The 26,061-nt window shown below is 34.2% G+C and overlaps 1 protein-coding gene across 2 annotated transcripts in view; it reads right to left on the reverse strand.

The window, feature by feature from the left end:
* The window catches only part of fam204a (family with sequence similarity 204 member A), a 34,733-nt gene that overhangs the window by 2,339 nt on the left and 6,333 nt on the right, over positions 1 to 26,061 (reverse strand). For both annotated transcript variants that reach the window (XM_088635473.1, XM_088635472.1), the window contains 2 exons: positions 21,257 to 21,346; positions 1,243 to 1,352 (listed from right to left, as the gene is read on the reverse strand). In XM_088635473.1, the coding sequence (XP_088491599.1) occupies positions 1,243 to 1,352; positions 21,257 to 21,346 (200 nt within the window). The remainder of the gene's footprint in view (positions 1 to 1,242; positions 1,353 to 21,256; positions 21,347 to 26,061) is intronic.

Genomic DNA, 26,061 nt, shown 5'->3' on the forward strand with positions numbered 1-26,061 from the left:
CACTTTTAATGCATCATCACCTTTCTTTTGGAAAATAAAACGCATAGCAATGTTATGTTCACCGTAAAACAGAAAAACAGCTAAGCATGCCACACCCTATGAGTGATGCAACTTGCTTTGCCTGCAGATTTGTATTAGCGCACCACAATTGCCATGTTTTCTGCTTTGTTAGGCAGTTCAGGAGCTAATTGCCATTTACCACCTCATTCCATGTGTAGATGTGTGCAGATTAAATTGACCTAATTTATAAACAATAAATTAGCTCTTAATGTGGTAATGTTAATTAGAGTAACAGCTAAAAAATTGTCAAACCAATTAAACAGCTTTCTTCTTTTGAAAGGAATTCATTTCTAACCCTAATCAAATCAAAAATCATATGCAAGTACTAAACAAAACTAGCTGTCATGCCAGCATTGGGTAAAACTGCATTTTTTACTAAAATACTTTATATTTTCAAGATTGTAAATGTACTTTTACTGTATTCTGGTTGTTCTACATATGTTATATGTTCTGCATATATGAAAGAGTTTATATTGAACAGAACCATTGTCAAGAAAAAATCTGTATTTTTATCTAATTAAGTTCTCAAAAACACTAGTACCCAAATCCAGCTTTCTTTTTACTATCTACAGTAGATAACAATTATACATTTGAGCACAGAACATGGAAATCTAGACTTCATTACAGTTTCAGTTTCTTCAAACTAGATGAAGGTACTTACATAAGTTTAATAGTGGATGCCTGCTTCAATATTTTCACAATCGATTCTGCTTTGGCAGGTATCGGAGTTTCTATGCTCGCATCTAAAATCTCTGAAATTACTGGTCTGCTTTGACACAATCATTATTTTTTCTTTACATTTTATCTAACATTTACAGACATTAAGTACTAGTACTATCAAAATACTAAAAGGAAACTTGTCTGTTTCCTTTTTACTTTTTTTAATTACAAAAATAGATAGTAATATCTATAAAAATTGTATTTTTTGTGTTCACCTTTGATAAAATATGTTAAGAATGAAATGTGCAAAAAAAAACCCAGCAAATGTATTTTTTTTCTCTCTAGAAACATAGTATAATTTCTTTCATAAAGGCTTAGGTAATTGCCAGTAGGAGTAGGAATATGTGTGGGAATGCAAGTTGGAACCAGTTATTACAGTAATGACAGTAATAAATGTGGTATGCGAATCTTCCTCAGATTTAACTCACAACTATAAAAGTTAATAGGAAGAAAATGACGAACCCCCAAGCAACTTGTTTCTTTCTTTTCTGGGCCTCCCTTGATGCTTCAGCTTCCTGTTTGGCTTTCACAAAGTCACGGCAATCTGCAGATTTTGCAATTTTCACAGCCGTCTATACAAAGAGAGCAACATGTTACGTCATCAAATGTACAGCCTCAAGTCTGGTGTATAACCTGCAATTCTGTGCATGAATATCTAGGTTTGGCCTCTTAAAACGTGCTTCAGGAAATCAGGAAAAGGTGTTTCAGAATATGATGAAAACTTGTTTCTTTACCCCATTTCAAGTACTTTCACACTACAGCTTTAAATGTGCATAAAATTCACAAATGATATTCACACTATACAGACAAATATGGACAGACAATATATACAAGAAACAACGAGGGAAAGTAATAGTTATCCAATTCCTCATCAGTAAACAAGGAATGAGCATAAGTAGTTGTTCCATCTTTTAAATTTGTGCGTTTAGATTAATATAAGTACTGTATATAGACCAAATCTGGTTTATAAGTGATAATACATGGAGTCTTTAATACTGTAAGTCATTAATAATGCTATCAATTGGATATTTGATTATCACCCTTACACTCACTCCTAGTCCATAGAATTACAAAATATACAGAAAAACACATCTTTAATAAATTTAAATATCTTTTTGTAATTTTTTTAAAGTTTCTTGGCAGCCACAACTACTTAGGTTTATATTTTCTGCTGCTAAATAGAGGTTTGAAGGTACACGTCAGCTGACGCACAATTATTGTACCCCTGAGCAAGATACATCACCCATTTTGCTCTAGTAAGACACCATGCTGTATAAAAATGTACTGTTCCTCATGTCATTGTAAATAGTAAGTTCAAGCTGGTAGCAGCTTCAGTATGTGTAGGATGCACATGAACAAGTAAAGGTTTATTCCATGGAGAAAAAAGACACAATGTTTCGGCTGTGAAGCCTGAAGCCTGAAGACCAGAAAAAAGCTCCACAGCCGAAACATTGTGTTTCTTTTCTTTTTTCAGCACGATATAAACTTTAACGTGTTCCATTGTAAATAATTTGTTTACATCTGACTTACCTGGTGAAGTAATATGTTATCTTTATTTTAAAAAAGCCTACAGTGTTATAGACAATGACAGGGCTATTCAGCTTCCTCTACTGCAACTCATTCATTCAGCCAGCACTTTGCTATACTGATCATGTTAATTACCAATTCAATAACTGAAGAGCTGGCTGTAGCAAAATTCTGCAATGGAGTGGACTGGAAGGGCTACATGTTGAGTAGCCCAGGATTACAGCTTTGCGACCTTCGTGATAGTTTGTCGTCGGACACCTGTCATGTCCTTAACCAGGAAAGGAAATTTCCTATACCTAACATTTCTTTAACTGAGAGATTGTACTCTCTTTAAACATAACATGCATGATATGAAATTTATCAAAATTTCAGTATAATAACGTTATTATAATTATAATAATCAGTAGTGAAAACATACATTACCTAAATATATAATAAAAATTATACATATAAGTTTCAGACAATTAACTTTTAAAAATGTTTGCTGAATTTGTTAGATTAATACAATTATTCTCTATGGACTGCACATCCATTTTTGTGTGCTATTTTGAGCCTGGAAGTAAAACCTTGTTCTGTGGCATGTGACTAGACAAACGTTTCCAAATACCCACCATGCTTTCTGAGATAAGAACACAAGTGTGTTGATTCTGGGGAACAATTCTGACTCTATAATTGAAAATGGCAGGGGCACAAAAAGCCTCTTTAACTCGAATGTGAAGATGTCTGTACTTTACGTTATTTAGAAATGGCACAAACAAGATATGTCATACAGCTACTCTAGGTTCTTATTTTTTGAAAGACTTTTCAATCTGCATCATCCCAATTCATTTTCAATGCACCACATAAAGAATACTTCCAACAAAAAAGTGATGTTTTACATCCAACAATTAGGAGCGAACATGGAGGGAGGGAAAATGGGGACACTTTTATGTTACAGCCTTTGTAATTTTCAATTGAGAAAATGCATGTTCTTGCATTTGCCACAGTGGCTGAAGGAACTACACATTCCACAAGGCAAAGGGTGTTTTCATTTGTTTTGTCTAACTAAAATGACCCTTAGTTTATGAGGCTCTATGTGTCATAGAGCGTGCCTAAATGTACGTAAGAATGTACAGGCACAGGTTATTTGGTTTGGACATCAACTTTTCTGTGTTGGGAGTTGGTCTAATCTCATAGTGAAGAGTAAAATTTGTGAGAGAACATTTCTTGTTATATCATGTTTTTAAGCAACTAGTTCATTGTAATTTAGAGGTGATTTTCCCTAATACTGCACCTGCAGCTAGCACACACACTGTGGTAAAATATTCTGTTATAAAGTTATAAAAAGAAAAAAAACAAACAGTATTATCGACAAAATCCATCTGAGTGAGTCCCAAGATGAGGGTGTAAGAAAACATTGTTTCAGTGCAATGATCAAGCATCCTCAATGATGTTTATGTCTGTTGCTGGCCAGGCCAAGGCAGAAACGTGATGACTTGATTTCCTTCAGTGTTTGTTGTTTTGGTCTTGAAAGCAGTATATTCTTACTATTGTAAATTGAATTAGAAAAGAACTGACTTCACAGCTGTTAAATATTTTTTTTCCCAATAATTCTAAAAATTAAGTCTGTTTGCTTAAGTTGGTATTCTTGGGTTTAATAGCCGAGACATCACGATAAATTTACCAGCATTCAAAGTGACTAGTCAATTGACGTGCAACGTGCAGGCAATCAACGTGCAGTGCCTGTGTGCATTGATGTAGACATTGATACACCATATAGTAACCTATAAACAGGGAGGCAGAAGTCTAAAATAATAAATTAATGATCTGAATAGTCTGTTCACATCATACCCTTTTCACTTATAAGAAATCTGGAACATCACCTATGCTACATTCTCTTTGTTGTTTTCCACACAAACAGCTGGACATCTGAGTGCACAATTTCAAAGTAACTTCCAAGACTTTGTGCAAGAAAAGCAGTAAAGGTAGTGTGATTGAGAAATGTCTATATTGTTTCAGGGCTTCAAGAGGCACACAAAATTACTCAAACTGAGATTAACAACCCAGTAAACTAGATTATATAAAATCTATCTTCTATATATAATGGACTTTGGGGATGTTAATCATTACAATATCGAGTAATAAATCTTCTGAATTCCTAAACTACAGCAATTCCATTAAGATAAATCAGCAACCCCAGTTATGACTAGCTATAAATATTCTAGATAAAAACTGAATCCAGCTTTCCAGGATACTACTGAGATAATTTTATACTTTGAACAAATGACTACAACCCTTTTGTAATACAGAATAATAATCAAAAACAGAATGAATTAAAGTACACAGAGAGAAAAAATCTTTGAGTAATGAAGAAATGTGTCACTATTTCTCTAGTTGAAAAAACCTGGAGAAAAAAAAATGTTTCAATTATAATTAACTGGGATAAACTTTATTAGAAAGACTGAAACTAAAATATCTTATAATGCATGCTGGGATTAAGGAGGTCAGAGCGAGCAGTCAGGAAAAATTAAACTCTAAAGGCTTTTTATCACCATATTTCAGGAACCAAGGGTGTAAAATGTTCTAATTTGGGATACATTAAAAGCCATAAAGGTCTTTCAAAAAGATTAATGGTACTTTGCTTGGATTTAAGATAAGGGCTTTAGCTGGCTGCAAGAGCTGGGCTCCGGCTGGGCCCTTGAGGCATTCATCTATACAGTCACTTGGAAGATTTGTAAAAGCGTCTGCATAACCTGAAGCTAACACACTGTGACAGTTTTTTAATTCCTCACAATTTTTTATAGGTTTTAAACCCGTAAATCATGTTTTCTAGTAAAATGTTTAAAAAAGGGTAAGTTATAATGGCTGATCATACTCATGTTAAGTGTAGATTGCTGAAAGATAATTTTCTAGGGCTGCAAGAACCATGTAAACTGGTGTAGGTGCTAAAAGCTCACTTGGCAATAACATCAACAGAGAGTAAATCCGAGGTTTATTAAATTGTCTGCGATCTCTGCAAAGCTCTCCTTTATTTCTTGCAAAAACCCAAATCATTACATAAAAAGCATTATTCTGAGTCAAGATCAATTTAGGGGATGCTAAATGACTTCTTTTGAGGTTTACACCCAGAGATTTTTATTGTTCTACACAGGGATTACCCAAATTAACCTGCTTTCCATGTGGGGAGATTTCTTATGCTAAGGTCTTTAAACCGTTCTGTCCTCAAATTTTTTTCCAAAAACAAAATAAAAACCTTTTAAAAATACAGAGCAGAACTGTAACTATATTTAAAGCGTTAAAGGTCTTTAATTTTTTTATCAGTTCAGTCTACAGTTCTTGATTGTCTTTACTGAAGCTCGACATTAATGTCAACCAAGTTACCTAGGAGACGGAACAGATCAAAGAGACAAAAACCCCTCAAATGTCTGATTAATCAAGCCTGCAAACAGCTTATTTCTTTTAGCCTGCATGCAAGTATGAAAATGAGATTCCGAGAGCAGTACATTGTGCAGATTTGTTCATTCTTATCAGAACAAAGCCAGCGGCAGCTTATTTCATGGATCACTGGCACTGTCATCGCCGCTGCACAGAGCAGGTGACAGCTCTTCTTTCTGTGGCTGGAACAAAATTAGCAAAAAGTCGGCACAAATTAGCCTCTCATATTTTCAGTAATATGACATTATTTTTCATTTACTTTTTGATCCACTTTTCAGGATTTTTTTCCCCCTCGGATACACTCTTCTTAGTGCCAAATGTTTTCACATCAGAATCTGGCAAAGATATAGAAATTAAAGAAAACAGAACAATAAAAAGAGGAAGAATGCAAATGGCTTTAAACAGCCTGTGTGCTCTTTGTTCTATTGAGTCATACAACATACCCCATGTTTATAGCATACTGTATTCAGCAAGTTAGAGGAAGATAATTTGGTGACCCTTTCTTATCTTCAACTTTAGGTGCACTGAACAGTTAACCGCATTTGGCACCATCTTTATTACAATAAATGTTATTTCAGTGGTATTAATGTTCTAAAGGTCTTTAAAACAACTACCTTGTGAATCTCTGCAGCATTCATTCTTTTGACACTACAGAAATTCATCCACTAGGGGGTGAAACATTGACAGCAATATTTTCGATTGTCAATCATATCTGTAATGTTCCATCTTTATTCATCCATAATGGGCTGAGATGCTGGTTGACTCCTCAATAATGGCCTGAAGAAGATAGTGCAATGCCCTATTGATTCAACTCTGACAGATATTTACTTGCGCCTTTTATCACCAGTGCCAGTCATTCGTGCCAGTTTTTCGCACAATGTGTTATTTAATCTAACACAAACCCCGACAATTCTGTAACAGAAAACAAGATAAACAAGAACACAGATAACACAATAATATGCTATGAACAGACAGTACAACCAGGGATGTGATTTCAAACAAGACACCTTTCCTTGGTTCTAGGCACAATATGTATTGATGGAAGGATACAGTGTGAAAATTCGCACTCTGCATGACTTGAGGTGGACTCAAAATAAAAAAGCACTAGTTAATGTTAATTGTGTGATCTGCTTAAGAAAGTTTAACTTAGTTGCATTGTGCTTCTGAGCTCCTTAATTACACAACCATAAATAACTTACCACAATTAACCTCTGAAGGAATTTTACATGTTAAAAAAGCAAATATTTTGTAAAAGAATCTTTTTTTTTCATGAACATGATCCATGAACTGTATCCTTACAATTTACATTAATGTATAGACTAGCTACAATGTCTATCATAAAGGCGTTTTACCACCCTCTCTGTGATAGTACAGTGAATGGCGAGTGATTCTGTAAGATGAGGTGAAAATAAGTATACAGTCTAGAATATGCTTATCTCAGTTTTTTGGCAAAATAATTTGTTGTTTTCATTTGTAAAATGTTTGATTCTTGGCAAAGAAACAGAATGGTTAAAAGTTGAACCAATTCTGCAAAAGTAAATATATCGCATAAATCCTATATACAGTATATAACTTTAAAGTGAGAAGACAATACTTGGCAGTCCATAACAAGCCGCTAGATATAATTTCAACCATTCTTGTAAATTTATTCAGTCGCACTTTGCTACTAAACACATGTATTCTGCCATGTTTTTCTTTTTCTGGAATAACTGACTCATTTCAAATTCATTTTGCAGACGAGTTATTATGCAGTTTTTCAAAATTACCACAACCAGAGAAGTGCAACAACAATCACATTAGTTCACTCCAGTGGTTTTGAAATCCATCTACTAGTTAGATTTACAGATGCAGAGTTGTGTTTCTCCTTAATAAAATGCTAAAGAATTGATTAACATCATACTATATTATAAACCACTAAAATTATGCAGAAGGTAAATCTTAGAGCTGTGATTGCAAAAGAATAAATGAAAGCTGAGTTATAAATTTGTCGTATTTTGTAGACAATGGTAACAAGTGAAAGTAAAAAATGACAAATTACACAAGATTTGTTACTTTTTGTTAGTCCCATGACAAGACTAATATACTTTATAAAAGTATTTAAAAGTCTGTGGAGTGTTTTTAAAATACCAATATATACTAAAACTGAAAATCAAAATGGCTATAGTTAATCAACATCCTGTTGTGGAGGATGTTCTATATATTCCGAGACATTATTATGAATACAAAGACACTTTTGTTGACTTTTTCTAATGATAAGAATATCTTCATACTATCTAAATAATATAGTCAAAAATACAAGGTGAAGCCATTCAAGGCTACATAATCAACTGATTCAAGACAAAATAAATAAAAATGTAAAAACCAAAGTAAGATAAACATTTACTCTGACCTATACATTTTTGAGCTCATGTGTCACCTGATCTGTTTATGATCAGAACATGGAATAAGGGAGGGTGGTACCTGCTGTACATGGAATGACAACGAATGGGCCAGGTGGTACCTGCTGGATGGGAACTGGGCCATTCAATCTCCTGGGAGGCGCAGCAGGTACCATCCGGCCAATTCCAATCGTACAAACTCTCATAGATAACTGCCCATTCACTGCTCTGATTGCAAACACATTGGCTGAGAGTGTCAATCCAATAGACTTCTTCAGAATCAATAGTGAAACACAGGCCAGAGGATACAAGACTACAGGGTATGGACTACAGGGAAGTGCATTTGAAACTGAGACTCTTCTTTTAAACTAAGGACTGTCTGTTGTGGTAAGGGACAGGCTATCAAGGTATTTTGTTGGACCCAATACTCTGGCTTCTTTCAAGAAATTAGTGGTTGAGATCCCTGAACCACCAAGCTACTGTACTAGCAAACATGCTATATGGGCCAAAGGTCTTAATCCACAGTCCTAAACTAAGCTTGGACCTGAATAGGGGTTCTTCACTGATCAAGTGATACACAAGTGGCATGATGACAAGGATCATATGTGTTAATATGCCTTAACGGAGCTGTCATTTTCTGCAGCTGTGCATTGGAATTTATTTGCAATCTCTGATTCAAATTTCCTGTCACTGTTTCTCATTGCACCGCTTCATGTGATTGAATGTGCCTTTACCTTCGTAAGAAGAACGAAGAGACTTGTGAACTGAGAAGTAAGGTAAGGTTTATGTGAGGAGCTTCAAAGTATCATGAATGAAGAGTCTAAAACATGCCAGCTACTTTTTTTCAACAACCATTTGATAGTAAAGCTGGTAATTGAAGACGCAAACACATTTTCTTGCTAAAACGTGACAAATATCTGAATTTTGGCAAGGGATATGAATGGTTGAAGGTCCTCATGAAATAATATAAAAAAGAACAACTATTAATTAATGCTATGCACCAACAACTATTTTGGATGTTTTTTACCCTTTAAAAACTATAAAACAAATGCCAGCTTATATTTTAAGGACAGCACTAAAAACAGAAAACCTCACAATTAAAATAAAATATTAGCCTGGTATGTTTTATTTTCAATAATTCCTTATGATCTATGCTATATATTGATACTGTTCACAATTTGTCTGAGTGAACAGTAATTTAACTAGTATATAATAATCTATTATTTGGCAGAACAAATCATGTTCACATTATCTTGACTCGGCTGTTTAGCAAACAGCATTACTGGAGCTCCATAAAGTACAAGGAAAACTCATGGGAAGATGTAACACCCTAAAGTACTATGCGCTTCTCTATTTTCTTTAAAATAATCTGATTCTAGATACATAACACACTATCATCTTTGGGGAAAAAAGTATGAAAGTTCGCCTGCTTTGTGCTTATTCCTTTATCTTAGCTCTTCTGAGTAGGGAAGCTTATTAGCAAGCTTTGAACTCACATTTACAATAATGTGCCATCAACAGTTTTATAAGCTAATTAGAAAAACAGTTTAATTAATGACTGACTGGTAATAAAATGGCAATCATGAAAAAAGAAACCGAGGGTGCTAAGCTTCGACTACCACCAATTAAGGACTAATTACAAACAAATTATATATGTGTTTTGCTGTGGGCTTTAATTTAAAAAAATGGCTTTAATTAAAAGAGAAAACATGCTAATTAATTAAACAGCACAAAAAATCTACATTGAAAAGTATGCTTTGTCTATCAAGTAATTAATGAAATACAATAATCCAAATTAGATTCCCTAGCATTTGATAAAGCTTAGTATCACTCGATTTAAAAATTAATGGGCAAAATTTAACTTGAGTCATCCAGAGATATAATAAAGTTCATTCGGTGAGAAATTGCTTATTCTACTAGAAAGGGAACAAAGAGGAGACTTTTCCTGAACAGTTTTCCTGTTGCCTCAGGCTCCAAGGGTAAATGGGAGGGGGGACAGGGATCTGATAATGACTATTTTCCACAACAGAAACGCTCATTAACATTTGATTACTAACATGCAGTATAGCAGGGAAAAGCATATAAACACCCAAATACATAAATAACATGAAATGTTCTTAGCTCGGCTCTTTGTCTTTGTTAACCAGCCATGTCCTTTAAAACAAAGCAAGCCCTGACACCTTTATTTCACAGTGTTTTAGTAATGCCTTGGAAGGAAAAATGCCTTTATAACACATTGGCTTGATTTCAAGGTGAGGTTAAAGGCCTAGGGTCTTTAACCTTCACAATATTGAATAATCCTTAAAATGTTTTTACCTAGATTTGATTGTATTCAGAATTGCCTATAAACATTTTGAATACAAACATTCATTTTGATTTAATAATGAAACAGTCATTTCAAAATGAATACAAACATTCATTTTGATTTTATAATGAAACAGTCATTTCAAACAGAAAAAAGAATATAAATCAAGGCCAGCACTACAATTAAATCAAAAGGCAAGGGGATCTACTGTATCTGAACTACATATATTGAATTGGCAATGGAAAGGTAAAAATGTTAAACTTCAAACACAAATATCCAAACAAATTTATAAATATAAGAAATTTGTTCTTGGTAGTTTCCAATTAAGATGATAGATGCATACTGAAAAGGCAAATCTTTTTTGTGTGTACAAAACAGAGTTGACATATTTGAAGAGACCTCAAGGAAGGATATTTTCATACAACAACGACTTACAATTGTGCACACAACTAGCTGTTATGGAAGACCTGTAAGCCTGATTTCAAACAACCAGGTTCCAATTTGTTTTACAGTAACGTGACAACTATGAGTCCCTGTATTGCACAACTGCAGCTGAGTGTCGGTATGGATAACAATGTGAACATTCCTCAGGACAGAATCTGAGTTCTGAAGGTATATCTCACATGGGAATAAACACAAGAAGGTTACTGGAGGTCTCTATATGAGAATAACCTTGGTTTGACGCTGGTAGTTTAAATTAGTAGGATGTAGAGGTAAATTCCGGACACGGTCTTTTGTCAGAGATGATCTTGTGTTTAAAATAAAGGTGCGCAGGCCTGGTTTTAAATACTAAGGAAGACAGGGCTGGAAGTCCACTGCCTGGCATAACTCAAAAACAACTAGATTATTCTCATATACTAGTGAAAGATAAATTAAAAGCTTTTTAGAAATCAACACTAGTTCTTAGAAATCTTATGTAAGGGACAAATGTGGCAGCTTAGTATCACTCAATACAATTCAACTTGAGTCATCCTATTCTGCAACACATTTTACATTATTAGTAATCAAATTAAAGTTTATTTCATCTGTTTAATATATAATCTCAGAATTGTTCTAATTTTCTTATTCTATTTGACACAAACCATACTTCTACTTGAAAGCTGTTCATTTGGTAATATTAAAATATATCCCTTGGCATTAACTTCAGGTTTTCATGGAATAAAACACTTGTGTAGTTTTCTACAGATTACTTTACACATAGTACATGCATGGTAGAAACAAAAAATTCCTGCAAGCTTAATTTAAAACATATCAAAGATGAATCCAGGGCAAATGGCAACAAACATCATAAGTTTACACAGAAAAACAGCCTATCTATATCATAGTAGAAAAATTGTAGAAATTGCATTTCATTTTATAGAAATTTAAGGACAAAAACTTTGACAACTCGTTCTTAATAAAAGCTTGTTTAATTTCCTTACACTTGACTGTACCCAGGGAAGCAAAATTTTTAATATAAGCAGTAGGATCATATCAACCCTCCTGAGAGAGTGACACAAGGCGAGTGAGTTATATATAGCAGTCGGTTAATGTTATGCTAATTAATGAAATTAATTACTCCTTATGTAACTTAAAGCAGTTTAAAATAATGTGCAGTAATCAAAGGACCAAGACACTTGTGTCTCTTAATTTCAGGGCCGCTAACATTTAATCTACAAAACTAATATTAAACAGTATCTAAGAAGCCAGAAGCTATTCCCAGTACATTGCCACTTCTGATGTTTCTTTGCTTTTTTTAAAAAAAAGTTTCTCCTTGGAAATCGACCTATAATTTGTACTGCAAGAGCAAACACAGCTTGTTTTCAGCAGCTTCTTCTAGTTTCATCTCTGAAGTGAAAGCTGTTGCTATTATTTTCCATAGCTACCAAGTAATACATTTTATTATTGGATTTCTGTGGAATGAGGAGGTTGCAGGTTCAAATCCTGGGTGTGGCACTGTTATTGTACCCTTGAGAAAAGTAGCTCACTCAGAAAGCTCCTATAAAATGCCCAGGAGTATAAATGGGTAACTAATGTAAGTCACTTTGGATAAATGTTCCAGCCAAATATCTTTAGAAACGTACAGCAAATACAGCAGCAGTGAACTTAAATCTGCATATATATTGACAAAAAGACAGATTCAGGCATCAGAGCAGAAAGCGCTATTGTGTAGAATTATGGTTGTATGAAACAAAGCAGTGATAAATTAACTTATTCATTGAAAACCAGGTAAGATACTGTAAATGTGAAGGAGGTTATCTTACAATTCAAGCTAATTTCCTCAAAAATGGGCTTTGATTTTGGAATTCTGAAAAAAGGTATGAGCAAATGAAAGGCTGATGAAGAATTATAAAACTATTAGAGTTCTTTAAACAACGTTCTACAGTCAAAATGCTGTGCTTTCTTGTAATGGAATAAACCTATTACTTGTTCCTTTGCAGTCTATGCATGCTGATGCAGCTACCCACCTGAAATATTTAAATCATTATGCTATCATTCATTATTATGATTATGTTAATAAATATGCAAACCCGTATTGATGGCATATGTCAGATGGCATATTGGCATATTCATGGGAGACAACACTACAAATCATATGGTACTTTGTACTTAATACTACCAAAGGTCTGTACAGACCACAGTTTCAGTAGGTCCTGTAACAATAAACTGCAATATGGAACCCAACTAATGTGTACCTAGTACTAAATGAACAAAAAAAACCCAATAATCTTTTATTATGCTTTTGTAATTCCCTAGTTTCTATAGCTTTATCATTTTTCAGCCAAATGACAGTTTTTAAAAAGCTTTAAATAGAACCTTTTCATTTATTTTTAATGACAAGTACATTTCAAAGCAACCTGTATTTTTTTTTGTTTGTTTCTAAAGGCTTGGCTGCAGATGAAAGAACACAAACATCACAAATTTTGAAGAGGCTTAAAAAAGTCATGCTGAAAGATTTTAATATTCACTCAAACAGAAGAAAGCTTTGGAATTAACAATAACAAATTAATTGATTAAACTATTGTAACGTATTAATACACACTGTCTCCTTTATGTCAAAATACTTTATAAACAAACTTCAAATGCAACAGTAGTTTCCTTTTGGATTAAATTTAGTTTAGCTTCCACTGGTTTAAAGATACAGCAATGTGATATTTAATTTTTCTTCTCTAAATGACTTTTCTTTAAAAAAATCTAACTCACTGCTGTGCAATCATTTGCTCGTTCATTTTCTGTCCACTCAAATATTGGAGTTGCAGGGTGGTATGTAGAGTGCGGAGGACCAGAATCATTGCTCCACAACTGCTTTTCTCCTTGCTGTATCGCTTAGGCTGATTCAAGCCCACTGAAACTTTACAGAGCTTGGCCAACTATAGCTTAAAAACAAGCTATATGTGGATCACACAGCTCAAGTGGTACTCAAAATTGGCGCCTTTCACTGTGTCACCAGATAGCTCTCAGGCTCCAAAAACATTTAACCTACAAATCACGGTTCAAATCATCTTTCAGCTGTAAGAAATGTTACTTTGGCATCTCATCCTATGCTTGATGTACCTTTTTTTAATTTATGCTTACATATAAATATGATTCCACACATTTAAAATATTTGAATGAAAGCTTCTGTATTAGCCCATTTTTAATGTTTTATCATACAAGAACTTGTTAAAAAATATTCACAGTTATAAAACACACAATGAATAACCTGGCAAATATCCCATTTCAACAGTAATATAGGCCTTAATAAGTCTGACTCATTTTTTGGATATCTGAGAGTTTACTAGACCTCTCTCCACTCCTGTGCTCCTGAGTTCTGACATCATTTTCTGTTCATTCCTCTAGGGGAAGAAGGCCAGAGGCATGGGATGAGACAACACCTGCATTCCCATGGTGTAATCTCATGCCCACCCCCACTTCTTTAAACCTCTTCATGTACTGAGCTGGTATGTGCTGGTTGTGTTAGGCCTGCCCATAGCCATCCTGAGTGTTTAAGTACTGTGCTCCATGACGTTTTTGAGATGTCACTTTACTTGTAAACCTGTCCTGCATGTCATTCCAGAACCATGTCATAGTACATCTAACTGTTATCTCTGTTTCAGTGAACAAGGGCAAAAAATAAATCACACTAATTTCATTGACTACAGATGGGTACCCACATCACCCACCACCTGGGTTATGCACAGCAGCTCAGGCAGAGAAACAAGAAAGATCCTCACCAAAAGAATTAAAGGTAAACTTTAGGAGGGACAGATTGTTCAATACCAATATGGAATTTAGCTATCTAACTTGGATTAACACCCCTACGTGCCTTGGGATCTTAAGAGACTAAGTAGTCAAAGCATTAGATTAACATGTCACCTGAAGGATGAGGGACACCTACGGGTCCATCAATTTTACATGAAGAAGCAATCTGGTTTTCCTTGGTTCCCCCATCCTAGTACTGGCCAGAGGAGATCGGGTTACAAGATAGTAATCCTGCTGCCACCTAAATTCAGTTTAATAATTGTGATTATATATAGGACAATTAAGGATAATAACATCAGTGGAGGAAATACATTTCTCTCTAGGCAAAGAAAGTAGAGATGTGCTTTATCAATGTTAATGGTTTTGTCACAAACCTATTAGCAGCAATGAGTTTAATTTCTATGCAGGTTCAGAGGCATACAGCACCACATAGAACAGGAAAGTTTGCTTGGTATTCAGTAGACACAAAACCTGTTAGCACCTGATTACGGGGGACAAATAAGGTGCAAATTACTTCTAAAGGGGTTGCTTCATTGTGTGATTGCCTTCTATGCTCTTGGTAATGTCTGCAGAAGCTTTCTGGAGTGACCTTTTTAACACACCAGTTTGATATTTAAAAAATAGCACTATCAAATATGTTCAATGGGTTTGTAAAATAGAACTTCTCACACATATGTTTCAACTGGCCTAGTAAATAACAGCACTATGTAAATATAAGTGTTTTGTGAAATGGATGGACAGGTGAAATGAAAGTCAGTTGTCAATGCTTTAATATAACAGAAAATAAATTTCTGAATCAGCTTGTTACGCACACATAGCTTTGGTTTTCATATTGGTTACATTTCACAATGTAAATAACTGGATTAACAGCTACATGAAGGATTTAGACAAGCCAATAGTTTAAGTAAGATCCAACTTCTAATGCTAGTGTTGTCTGTAACTCTTGTTTTTCTTGCATATCCCTCTATAGTAGTTTACAGAACTGGCATCAGGACAATCAATTATTATCTTCTACAGTGTGAACAGTATAGCAGGCAACAAGTGGTATAGTCAAATGGGGAGGTTTTTACTTGTTCATTTGCATCATTTAAACAGCCACAGGAATGCAGTGATGTTGGAGTTTCAGTCCTAGTCTAAGTTAGTGAAACAGTTAAACATTTACTGCAGCAACATATTTTCAGGGATATCTTTTTGAAAGAACATTGGTTTAAGAAAAGGTGCAATGTGAAAAAGGCAAGATAAAAAAGGAAAGAAATGCACATGCAGAGCTTTGACACAGCATAAAATTCACAATGTCCTCTTCATTGTTATTTGTCTTAGAACATCACCCCTCTTAGTGTGGATTGGCTGTTCATGAATAGCAGCATTATAGGTTAAAGATTTTTATCTTTATTACACATATATTTCATATTTCAGTGTTCATTTATATAACTTAATGTAGCACTCCATTTTCAGTTAGTCTTTCAAAAAACACATTTTCTGTGTTTGTAGGCATAGTGGAATATCAGAGTTAAAGAACTTTGTCAAAGAGATTTAGTGTCATCAACACATTTTTAGTAGAAAGTGTTGAAATTAAATTCAGTAGCCACTACTGTCGCTTTTGCTTCTGTGCAACATCTAAAAACATTGCACTATTTCTAAACATTAAAAACCTAACCCCAGAGCATCCTGATACGTGATGAAAAACACAAGGCAACCTGTCATATCATTCAGACACATTGGTCATTTTTACAACTTACAGTAACAACTTACGGTATCATTATGAACTACCACTGCCCCATTTTTAACATTGAAACCTCTGATGTTAGTGGCCTCGACTCAAACCCTGATAAAGTGTTTAGAACAAATGCGTTATGACTGAAACTTTAAAAGGAAATGAAAAATCTAGTTTAATGGGAACATCTAGTGCAAAACAAAAATCAAACAAACTCTAGAAATCTACAGTATTTATTTTTGTATTTATTACATCATTGTATAATGCCAAGCTGCCATCGCAGAAATTTTTGCCTTTCTCTAGTATAAAAACCCTTGCATTTGTACCAATGAATTCTAATACATTATGCCCATTGTAGTTTCCATACAAAAGCAGCCATGCACACTTTAGAATCGAAACAATCAGGGAAAATGGAATCTCCTACTGCTGTCTCAAGATATCAATATTTTGCACTCATAAAGTTATTTTCAGGCCCTACATGCTTGATCATTAAACATGCATCACTACATCTAACTAATGAGCAGGTGTATGTTAATGAGTATCACTGTGATTCAGATGAAAACAGTGAAAGCTAATTCAGACAATGCATTGTGCAGTCTGAGTTGCAATCAATATTCATTGACTGTGACTCAGAAATACACCAAATATGATCTTGTCACATATCAGATCGCTGGCACAGAAGTTGCTCTCTGGGATGAAATGTGCTATACCAAAACATACTGAACGTACTGTGTTTTTCATGTTCGTCAATTTCTTATTATAATGAAGAAGAATATAATATTTAATATGTAGTTGGAACAAGTTTCAGTTCTAATTTCACGGCTGTCAATCTCATTCATAAACAACATGGACAACTGAAAGAAAAGTGTCAGTCTGAAATGTCTAAATCCTGTCTTCAACATTTTATTGCAGGATGGCTCTCTTACAATAGAACATACCAGGTGAACTGGGAAATTACTTTCCTACTTTGAGAGAATGCAAGAAGGGATTGGCATGCTGAGCAAATATCTTCCCGTGTCAATTCTGGTACACCCGTCAATGATACATTCAGATATTCAGAGGTTTCTAACAGCATATGGAAGGAATTACATAGTGCTGTTTTTAATTCGAGAGTTAAATTAGTAATGGTGCCATGTCTCAATACTTGTACTTTTAATTATTCCATCCGTAAAATGTACATTAACTGACCACTTGCTGTCTGTAGCCAGCAGCCATATCACCCAGCAACTCACAACTGGCAACCCACTGAAGCTAAGCAGGTGTGAGCCTGGTCAGTACCTGGATGGAAGACCTCCTGGGAAAAAAAAGGTTGCTGCTGGAAGAGGTGTTAGTGGGGCCAGCAGGGGGGGCTCACCCTGCAGTCAATGTGGGTCCTAATGCCCCAGTATAGTGACGGGGACACTATACTGTAAACAGGCGCCGTCCTTCGGATGAGACGTAAAACCGAAGTCCTGACTCTCTGTGGTCATTAAAAAAAATCCCAGGGCGCTTTTCGAAATTGGCCCTTACCAATCATGGCCTCCTAATAATCCCCCTCTGTGAATTGGCTACATTACTCTGCTCTCCTCCCCCCTGATTGCTGATGCGTGGTGAGCGTTCTGGCGCACTATGGCTGCCGTCGTATCATCCAGGTGGATGCTGCACATTGGTGATGGTGGAGGCGAGTCCCCATTACCTGTAAAGCGCCTTGAGTGGAGTGTCCAGAAAAGTGCTATATAAGTGTAAGCAATTATTATTATTATTAAAGCCAAATCTACAGCAATATATTAACCTCTGAAGATGTACATTTTCAAACTAGGATCAAAAATAATAAAACATAAACCTTAAAATATCCTAATGCTGCCTGCATTCTAGACATGTAAAAAGATCATATGGAGCATATTTCTGAGCTTTCATCAATCATCACACTGTGCATTGTATTGTCTCTAAATTATCTACCACTGTGCTGCCACGGCACCAGCATTGCACAGTGGGCAAGCTTACAGACTCATAACTGACAGGTTGTGGGCTCAAATCTGAGTGCAGATGTTGTTGTGCCCCTGAGCAAGGGACTATACTGCAGTTGCTCCAGTTCATCCAGCTGTGCAAATGGGTCCAGTGTTGCTGGGAATAACCTTAAATGGTCAGGAGTCCCATGCTCTCTAGCCCTCTGAATTTCATAGAAACCAGGATTGTCTCTCAGGCAATGAGCTTCTGGTTTGGTGTTTACCTCTTTGTACCCCCCAAGTATTTACTAATTTAGGACAGAGGACAAAAGATTAACTTTAAGAATGTGGAACCTACAGTACCAATTTATAAGAATTGCACTACATGAATGTATCAGTTACACAAAAGTGCACCCCTCCACTTAAAAATAATATGTAGTTTCCTTGAAAATTACAACTTTGCACTGTAAATTCTACCCACCAATTTGCCAAAACTAAACGGAGCAGTATAACCACTTATTAGCAAGACTAGTATTGTTTAAACACTCTGACAATCACCCCAATAATTTAGCCTTCCAAATTACACAGTATTTTAAGTTTTTCGCTGACAGGGTGATCTAATATGCTCAAAATGATTTTATGATAGTCAATTCACTACCCTGAAGCCAATGCACCCTCAGACAGCACGGCACCGACACACAAATAGCTATTACGTGCACCAGCACCTTAAATGCTAACTTTGAATGTCAGCCAGGCATAGAGAACAAAGCTCATTGCCAATGCATTCCTTCTGCAATCTGGCAGGCTGTGAAACAGGTGAGCAGGCCCATCTATGTAAATACTGCTGTAATCCAAAAATTCGTTCTAAGAAGCTATTTAAAATCACATGCAAACAACACACTATAAGTAAATCATGACACTATAAACCTGGAAAAATGATGAGATTTGTCCATAACAATGTTTTATATTCTTTATTCTATGCCACATTTAGCTAATACACACTGTACTGTATGTATTATTTCCTTTATCTTTTCCTGACAGTTGTCAGCCCATTTTGGAATTCCCAATTCACTGTTTTGTCCCATTCCTGTATCTTGCACTTGAACAAAGAATAGGAATATCAGAGTGTAACCAGATACTGGTAAAAAAATACCTTCACCTGCTGACAGTAATGGATTGGTGTTTTGGAACTTTTTAAAAAAGGACAAGAGCTGATTGAAATCTGTGCCACTGTGTACTTAATGTTAGTGTTAATGTACGTGCAGTGGTGCAGGCAGTCCATTTATCCCTTGTAAGAACAGAATAATTTTTTAGATGCATTTATGTATCAGATGTATTTATTTTAAACTTCACTTTATGTTCAATTTTTAACCAAATAAAATGCACAATAAATCACAGAATGAACATTTTACACAAGTCGCAAAACCTACTGGGTGATATGTACTGTAGACCAAAAAGACAACTCATTTGTTGGGGTGTAAGTTGTTTTAAATAGCATTTGAACCTTTGACACAGGAAAAGATAGGTGCTCTATAAAACATATTCATATGAAAACATATTCATATGAACATATCAAGATACTGAAGATCTTACTTATTATTATTTAAAGTTATCTACAATTCAGATCTCAGTTAAATAGGACTTATTACTACTCTATTAGATATTGATGAAAAATAAGGAACTAGTTTAGGTTTATTCCATGCTGAAAAGAAAAGAAACACAATGTTTCAGCTATGGAGACTTCTTCAGGTGTATTGATGTATAATGATGTAATCAGAAAGAAAAAAGTACTGGACTAACATTGTGTCAGCAACAATCTGTGGAAAGGGGCATTCATTGCCTTTATAAGAGAAAAGAGCTTAATAGTCTTGTCATTGTAATCCCACCTTTTTTAAACTTTACTTTTGAGGAGCTTTTTGATATGAGTACTTTATATGATCCTGATTACAGTAAGGTTTTACGGCTTGTAACCCTATTCATTTTTTTCTTGTCCGAGTAATCTTCTAATAATAAAATCAGTTCTTAGCACTAGAGCCGGTAAGATTTACAGCTATTTAGTCAGGGAAAATAATATGGTGTTACTTGATGATGCCTGTATTCTGCAACATTCCAATAAATATTCACCCTTAGCTTGGTAATTTCTTAAACTTAGACTTCTAGCAGGAATGTATTTCTAATTTTCCCTGGCAAAATATCTTGGGATTTTTGAACAGATAATGGCTCTCTTTCTTTTTCTACAGAAGCTGTACAACTAGGGGGAGGGGTGTATGGTGCCTTATAAACCTATTTAATGCTTGTGCTCATTAAAAAATGTTTGTCTCTGAACAGATAATCACCTCCTCTTTGAACATATGCAAGTGTTTAATGAACAATATGTCCCCTAAGTGTAGTAATACCCCAAACATGATCCAATTTCTGCCTGTGTAGAAATGACTGTATGACATACTTCCACCTTTATTTTGCAATATGAAATAGATTTTATGGGAAAGGAATGCAACTGCAAGGGCAACGCTCCAAACGATTTAGCAATCACAGTTAAAATGACACATTTTTGGAGCAAAAAATAAAAAGTTGTAAAGGATTTCTAACAGTAAGGTGTGTGAAAAAATGCTTTTACACAGAAGTATAAGTGAAAATGTTCAAGTATTTATATTCTACCACTTGAGCTGCAGTACATATCATCTGCAGTTTTTGAAAACTTTATCACCAACTGCAAAGTGAACTTCAAAGGTGTGTGACCATACCTAAAAACTTTTAAGTGTCAACTAAAAGAACATTTCCTCTATTAGGAATCAAAGTGCTTTAAACAAGGCTAAAGATCAAAAAGGAGGAATTTACATGAACTCGTTCTACTGAGCAGGAGGATCTGTACCTTACCATTTTTCAATGAGTTAAAGTCAGAGATCCCATCAGAGCAAAACATTTTGTGACTACAGAACTATTAGTTTTCATCTGTCACATAAAGAACACCCATCCTATCAGACCAACTTACCTCACGTGCGGCCAGCTTGTCACTCAGTTCCCAAGCTGTCTCAAGGTCCCCTTCAGCAATGGCTTTGTCAATGTTCTTTTCTAGCCCTGTCTGAAAAAAGCGATTAAAAAAAATAAATCAAAGAACCACAGAGTAAAAAAAAATCCCTGAGGCAATATTTTTAATATGATTGCTTTCACTACAAATATGTAGATTTTTTTTTTCTTTCAAAAGAAAACCTTTGATTAGATATTAGGCACGAAATATAGAAATGCTACAGGAGATTAATAAAAGTGAATTTGCCACTTTAATTACATATTTCCATTACAAGCTAAAAAGTAGCACAAGCAGAAATATCCCTGTTTCAAGATGTCAGGCCTACAAAGTTTGCTATGTAACTACGCAGAAAATTTAACATCAAACACTACAAATCTAATATGTCTAATTTTTATAGTAGATTTTATCAGGGGAGAAAATGGTAGGGATTAATTGTGAAATGCATTGACTGAAACACAATAAGGTTTGTTTTCTTTTACTTAAGCCTACATATGCATTATCAATATTTTAAACTTAACCACTCCTGAAAGACGATGACAGAAAACATCCCCTTTTAAATCTACAACAAATTACTTCACTCCTATTATTCCTGACAGTCCTCTGGTAACAAAATATTAAAAAAGTGGACGGCCTATTTTGAAAGAAAAATAAAAATTAGCTTAAGGTACATAATTGATGGACATAACTACGCTTCATTAAATTATATCTGTAACAGAAATCTCTTTCATAACAGGTCTGTGCTTTGGAGGATAATTTACAGCAACAATTGGTACATCACTGATATCTTCCATGCAGCGATTAAAACCTTGAAAGTTAAGTCTTTTAAATACACCAGAAAATGCATAGTTACCTTTTAATCTAAAAAGTGAGAGAATAAATGTGTATTTTTTACAAATTATATGTAATGGGATCAACTCATTCCCAGACCTATTTACTTTTAAGAATGTTAAATATACTGAAAAGTCCCTGCACTTGAAACGTGAAAAATTGTAAACTGGAAAAAACATAAAAAGTCAAAAGAAAATTACTGGGTTCCTCTTTAGTTCATAGAAGAAAAGCAAACATGAAAGGTGATTTAATCCTCTAAGGCAATTTTTTAAAAAAATACTGTATATGGCAACTTGAATTGTGTTTTTAACAATTCACATGAAGGTCAACACATCCAAGGTTTCTGTGTTTTGTATGTATTTCATAAATATAATGTTTACACATTATAAACATACATCCAATATGATAAAGCTGACAATTGTGAATATGAAGTTTACTATTTTTCTATTTACTTTTATGAAAAAACGGACAGAGAGAAAAACATCAAAACAAAAACCAAATAATCAATTATAAAAACAAAAATTGAATTTATAGCTACATTGATAAAGAATTAGTGATATCAAAATGATCACGTGTAAAATATTGTAAGTTGTGTATCTTACCAATCTTTTAAAATCTCTTAGATTCATTTTAAGACATTTTAAAATGTATATACAGTAAAATATTTTAAAATAAGTCAGTTACTGACATACATACAGTACATAACTAACTACATAACTTAACTAAATGATGTATCTTAAAATTAACAGGAGTGCAAAGAATCTTTCCTTAAATTCAGTGTTTTAAAATGAAGAAAATATTTTTTTAAGAGCTCAGAAAATAATCAGGTTATTTTGAGATATCATAGAAAAAGTGGGTAATCATTTAAGATATCTTATATTTTCGGAGATGTTGATACTGTAGCTCAAAGGAAGGCATTTCAATAATCTTAAAATGATGTAAAGTAGAAGAAATAGTTTGAAAAACATTTAAAGATAACTTAAATCATCAAAGTGAATTCAGCTAACTGAAAATCTTTAAATTATTTACTTATTAATATAAAATACATGTATATAAGTATTTCGAATTATATCAGGATATATCAAATTATTTTCAGATAACTGATTCTAACAAACTATTAAATATTTCAAAATATCTACTATTTCATTGAGGATATCTCTAAATGCTTATATGCTTTATTATTAACCTACTGGTGCTGTTAGCTTTGTTGTTTTGGCAGATCTGCATATTTCTATGTAAGGTACTTTGCAGTATAAACAAATTATGCTGTTTTACATTCAACATACCAGTACATAGTGGAAAGCATTAAAAATCTAAAGGTTTTGGAATCAGTTCGAATCTGTTGGATTTTAAATGCCACACAACATAGAGTCTCAACCTCCAAAATGTCTTATATTCATTTTACACTACAAGACAAATCAAAACTTCTGAAACAGCAGGCAAAAATGCTTAATTTCATGCTATTTTTACAACAAATTAACTTGAAAATTACATTTTAAAGAAGTTTTTAAACTACTACTATGTTTCTAATCAAATTATATTTAATTTTGTCCATTTTGAAGCAAATTAAAAGTTTGCTATCATTGTTTCTAAAATGAACATTTAAACATTAAAAGAAACTCATACACACAATTTACAGTTATCATAAGTCGTTTTTAATAAGTTATAAGCCTGCTGCTAAAGAATATATGGCTTAAAGTAAGAAATAACTCCTTTCTATTTACAAACCTTGCATTCCACAAAGTTGGCTTAATTAGAAGAGTATTTTAATTAGATTAATTAAATTTAAGTCAAAATTGTAATGCTCCGACTGCTTTCATTGTAGCTGGTAAATTGGGGCACTAGTGGTCTGCAAGTAAAGCTGTAATTAATGGACCATAAATCAAGATTTTCTTAGAGGGTCTTCTGCCTGTCTATATCAAATGTCGGCATTAAAAGGGCAATTTTTTCTGGAGGCTGGCTCCCAAGTTCTGATTGTTCATGAGGTACAAATATAGAAAAACTCAGGACATCAACTGCCTTCAAATGATGAACCTCAAAGGCTTAAGCTCAACCAACTCCATCTGAAAGTATAGCAAACCCCCACCTCCATAATACACTAATGCATATTCTCTTATGGTGGCATATTCTATTTTGGTTAGCTGTTTCTGGCAATTAAATAATGACAGATCTAGGTAAGTCATTGGTAAATTAAACCTAATAAATGTCATCATCTCAAAAGGCTCAACAGTTCCAAGTGCTTCCTTGAAATATTCATAGATCAGTGGAAGACAGCACTCGGTTATTCATGAGGATGTAGTAGTGGAGTAAGGTGGTTATCAGAAGTATACACCCCCCGTTGGACTTTTTCACATTACAAAATGGAATCATATTGTATTTAATTGGGATGTTTACACAGTGAATTGTGAATATGCACAATTTCTCCCTTCTAACTGTAATTATTTTAGTTGTCATAGACCCCTTGGTAGCCATTCTCAGACTAGTATGCTCAGTTTTTGAGGATGCCCTCAAACACAGTTGTGCCATAATTCCTCTATTTCTTTATAATAGATTTTAAATTTTCTTATAACTTTTCTCCAATTGGTGCTCTTCAACAACCTTATGCCAGATTTGCTCTGAATGTTCCTCTGTCTTCTTGATGTGGTTTTTGTTCAGAGCTGTACTAAACAACTGCAGGACCTCCCAGAGATAAGTGTATTTAACCTGAACACATGTGAAACACCTTAATTGCACACAGGTGGACTCCATTCATCTAATTATGTTTGCACCAGGTGAGTCATAGCAAAGGAGGTGAATAATTATGCAATCAGTAATTTTTTTCCTAATTAATTTAGGATCTGTTGAATTTTGTTTTTACTTTATAGCAAAATTATAGTGTTTTGTGTTGATAAATAGCAAAAAATCCCAATGAAATGGATAATGATGACACATTGTAACACAAGAAAATGTGGAAAAAGTCAAAGGAGGTAAATACTTTTGAGTGTTAAACAAATATAGAAAAACTGAGAGGAATGTCTAAAGACTATATCTGGAGGGTTTATGATAGTTGCTTTTTATGCCTATCACTCCTGTGTTATTTATTTTTGCAGAATCTTGAAGTAATAAATTCCACAGTGTTTTCCCATATGCTGTACAACAAGTACTTCCAACTCGTTCTGCTAGCTTGGACATGCTGTTCTTTAAGTTTTATAAAGAGTTTGTGAAATTTATAATAGGCCCTCAAGCTCTCCCATTTTCAAAGCTGGTGACAAGAAGCAGAGTTAACCAATTAACACTGTCAATCTCCTGCAAAGACATGTGAGTTTCATTCAACTATTTTAGCTTAGGCCCTCAGCTACAACCATTGGGTGTGCATTTCTCAGGAATGAAAAAAAGATCCTGGCACAACCTGAAATGGTTGCAATGCCTGAAAACAAAACTACGATAATTTAAGAAATGTTATTAACAATTAACAATGTAGTTGTGACAATATAACCATGCAGTATAGATCAGAGTCCAATATTGACTCAATTTTCTACAGTATATACAGTATAACATAAAAGAAAAAAATATGAGATATTCAAATAATTGTTTTAAAAAGGCAGTCAATTGTAAATTAAACATAGTATTCTGAGATATCTTAATATCTGATACAATTATAGCTAGGTACTTTGTGGAACATGAAGTGTACATACTTTTTCACCCGTTGCTTCATTAAACACCTCAAACCATGAAAAACTTTTATTTGACTTGACATTTTTTGAATATCGAACACATTTATTTAGTACATTTATTGCTTTCTTTTGTAGACATAAGTTACTGTACACTGTAGAAGAAGACACTGCACTGAACATTGAAGGTACTACTATATTTATCCTTTTTATTACTACACGTTTGCAATGAGGAGATTGCATTGACAAAACCTGGACACACAGAACTTGGCACTTTAGTCTAAAGTTCTA

The sequence above is a fragment of the Lepisosteus platostomus genome, chromosome 6 (assembly GCF_059453375.1).
Source record: "Lepisosteus platostomus isolate fLepPlt1 chromosome 6, fLepPlt1.hap1, whole genome shotgun sequence".
Taxonomy (NCBI): Eukaryota; Metazoa; Chordata; class Actinopteri; order Semionotiformes; family Lepisosteidae; genus Lepisosteus; species Lepisosteus platostomus.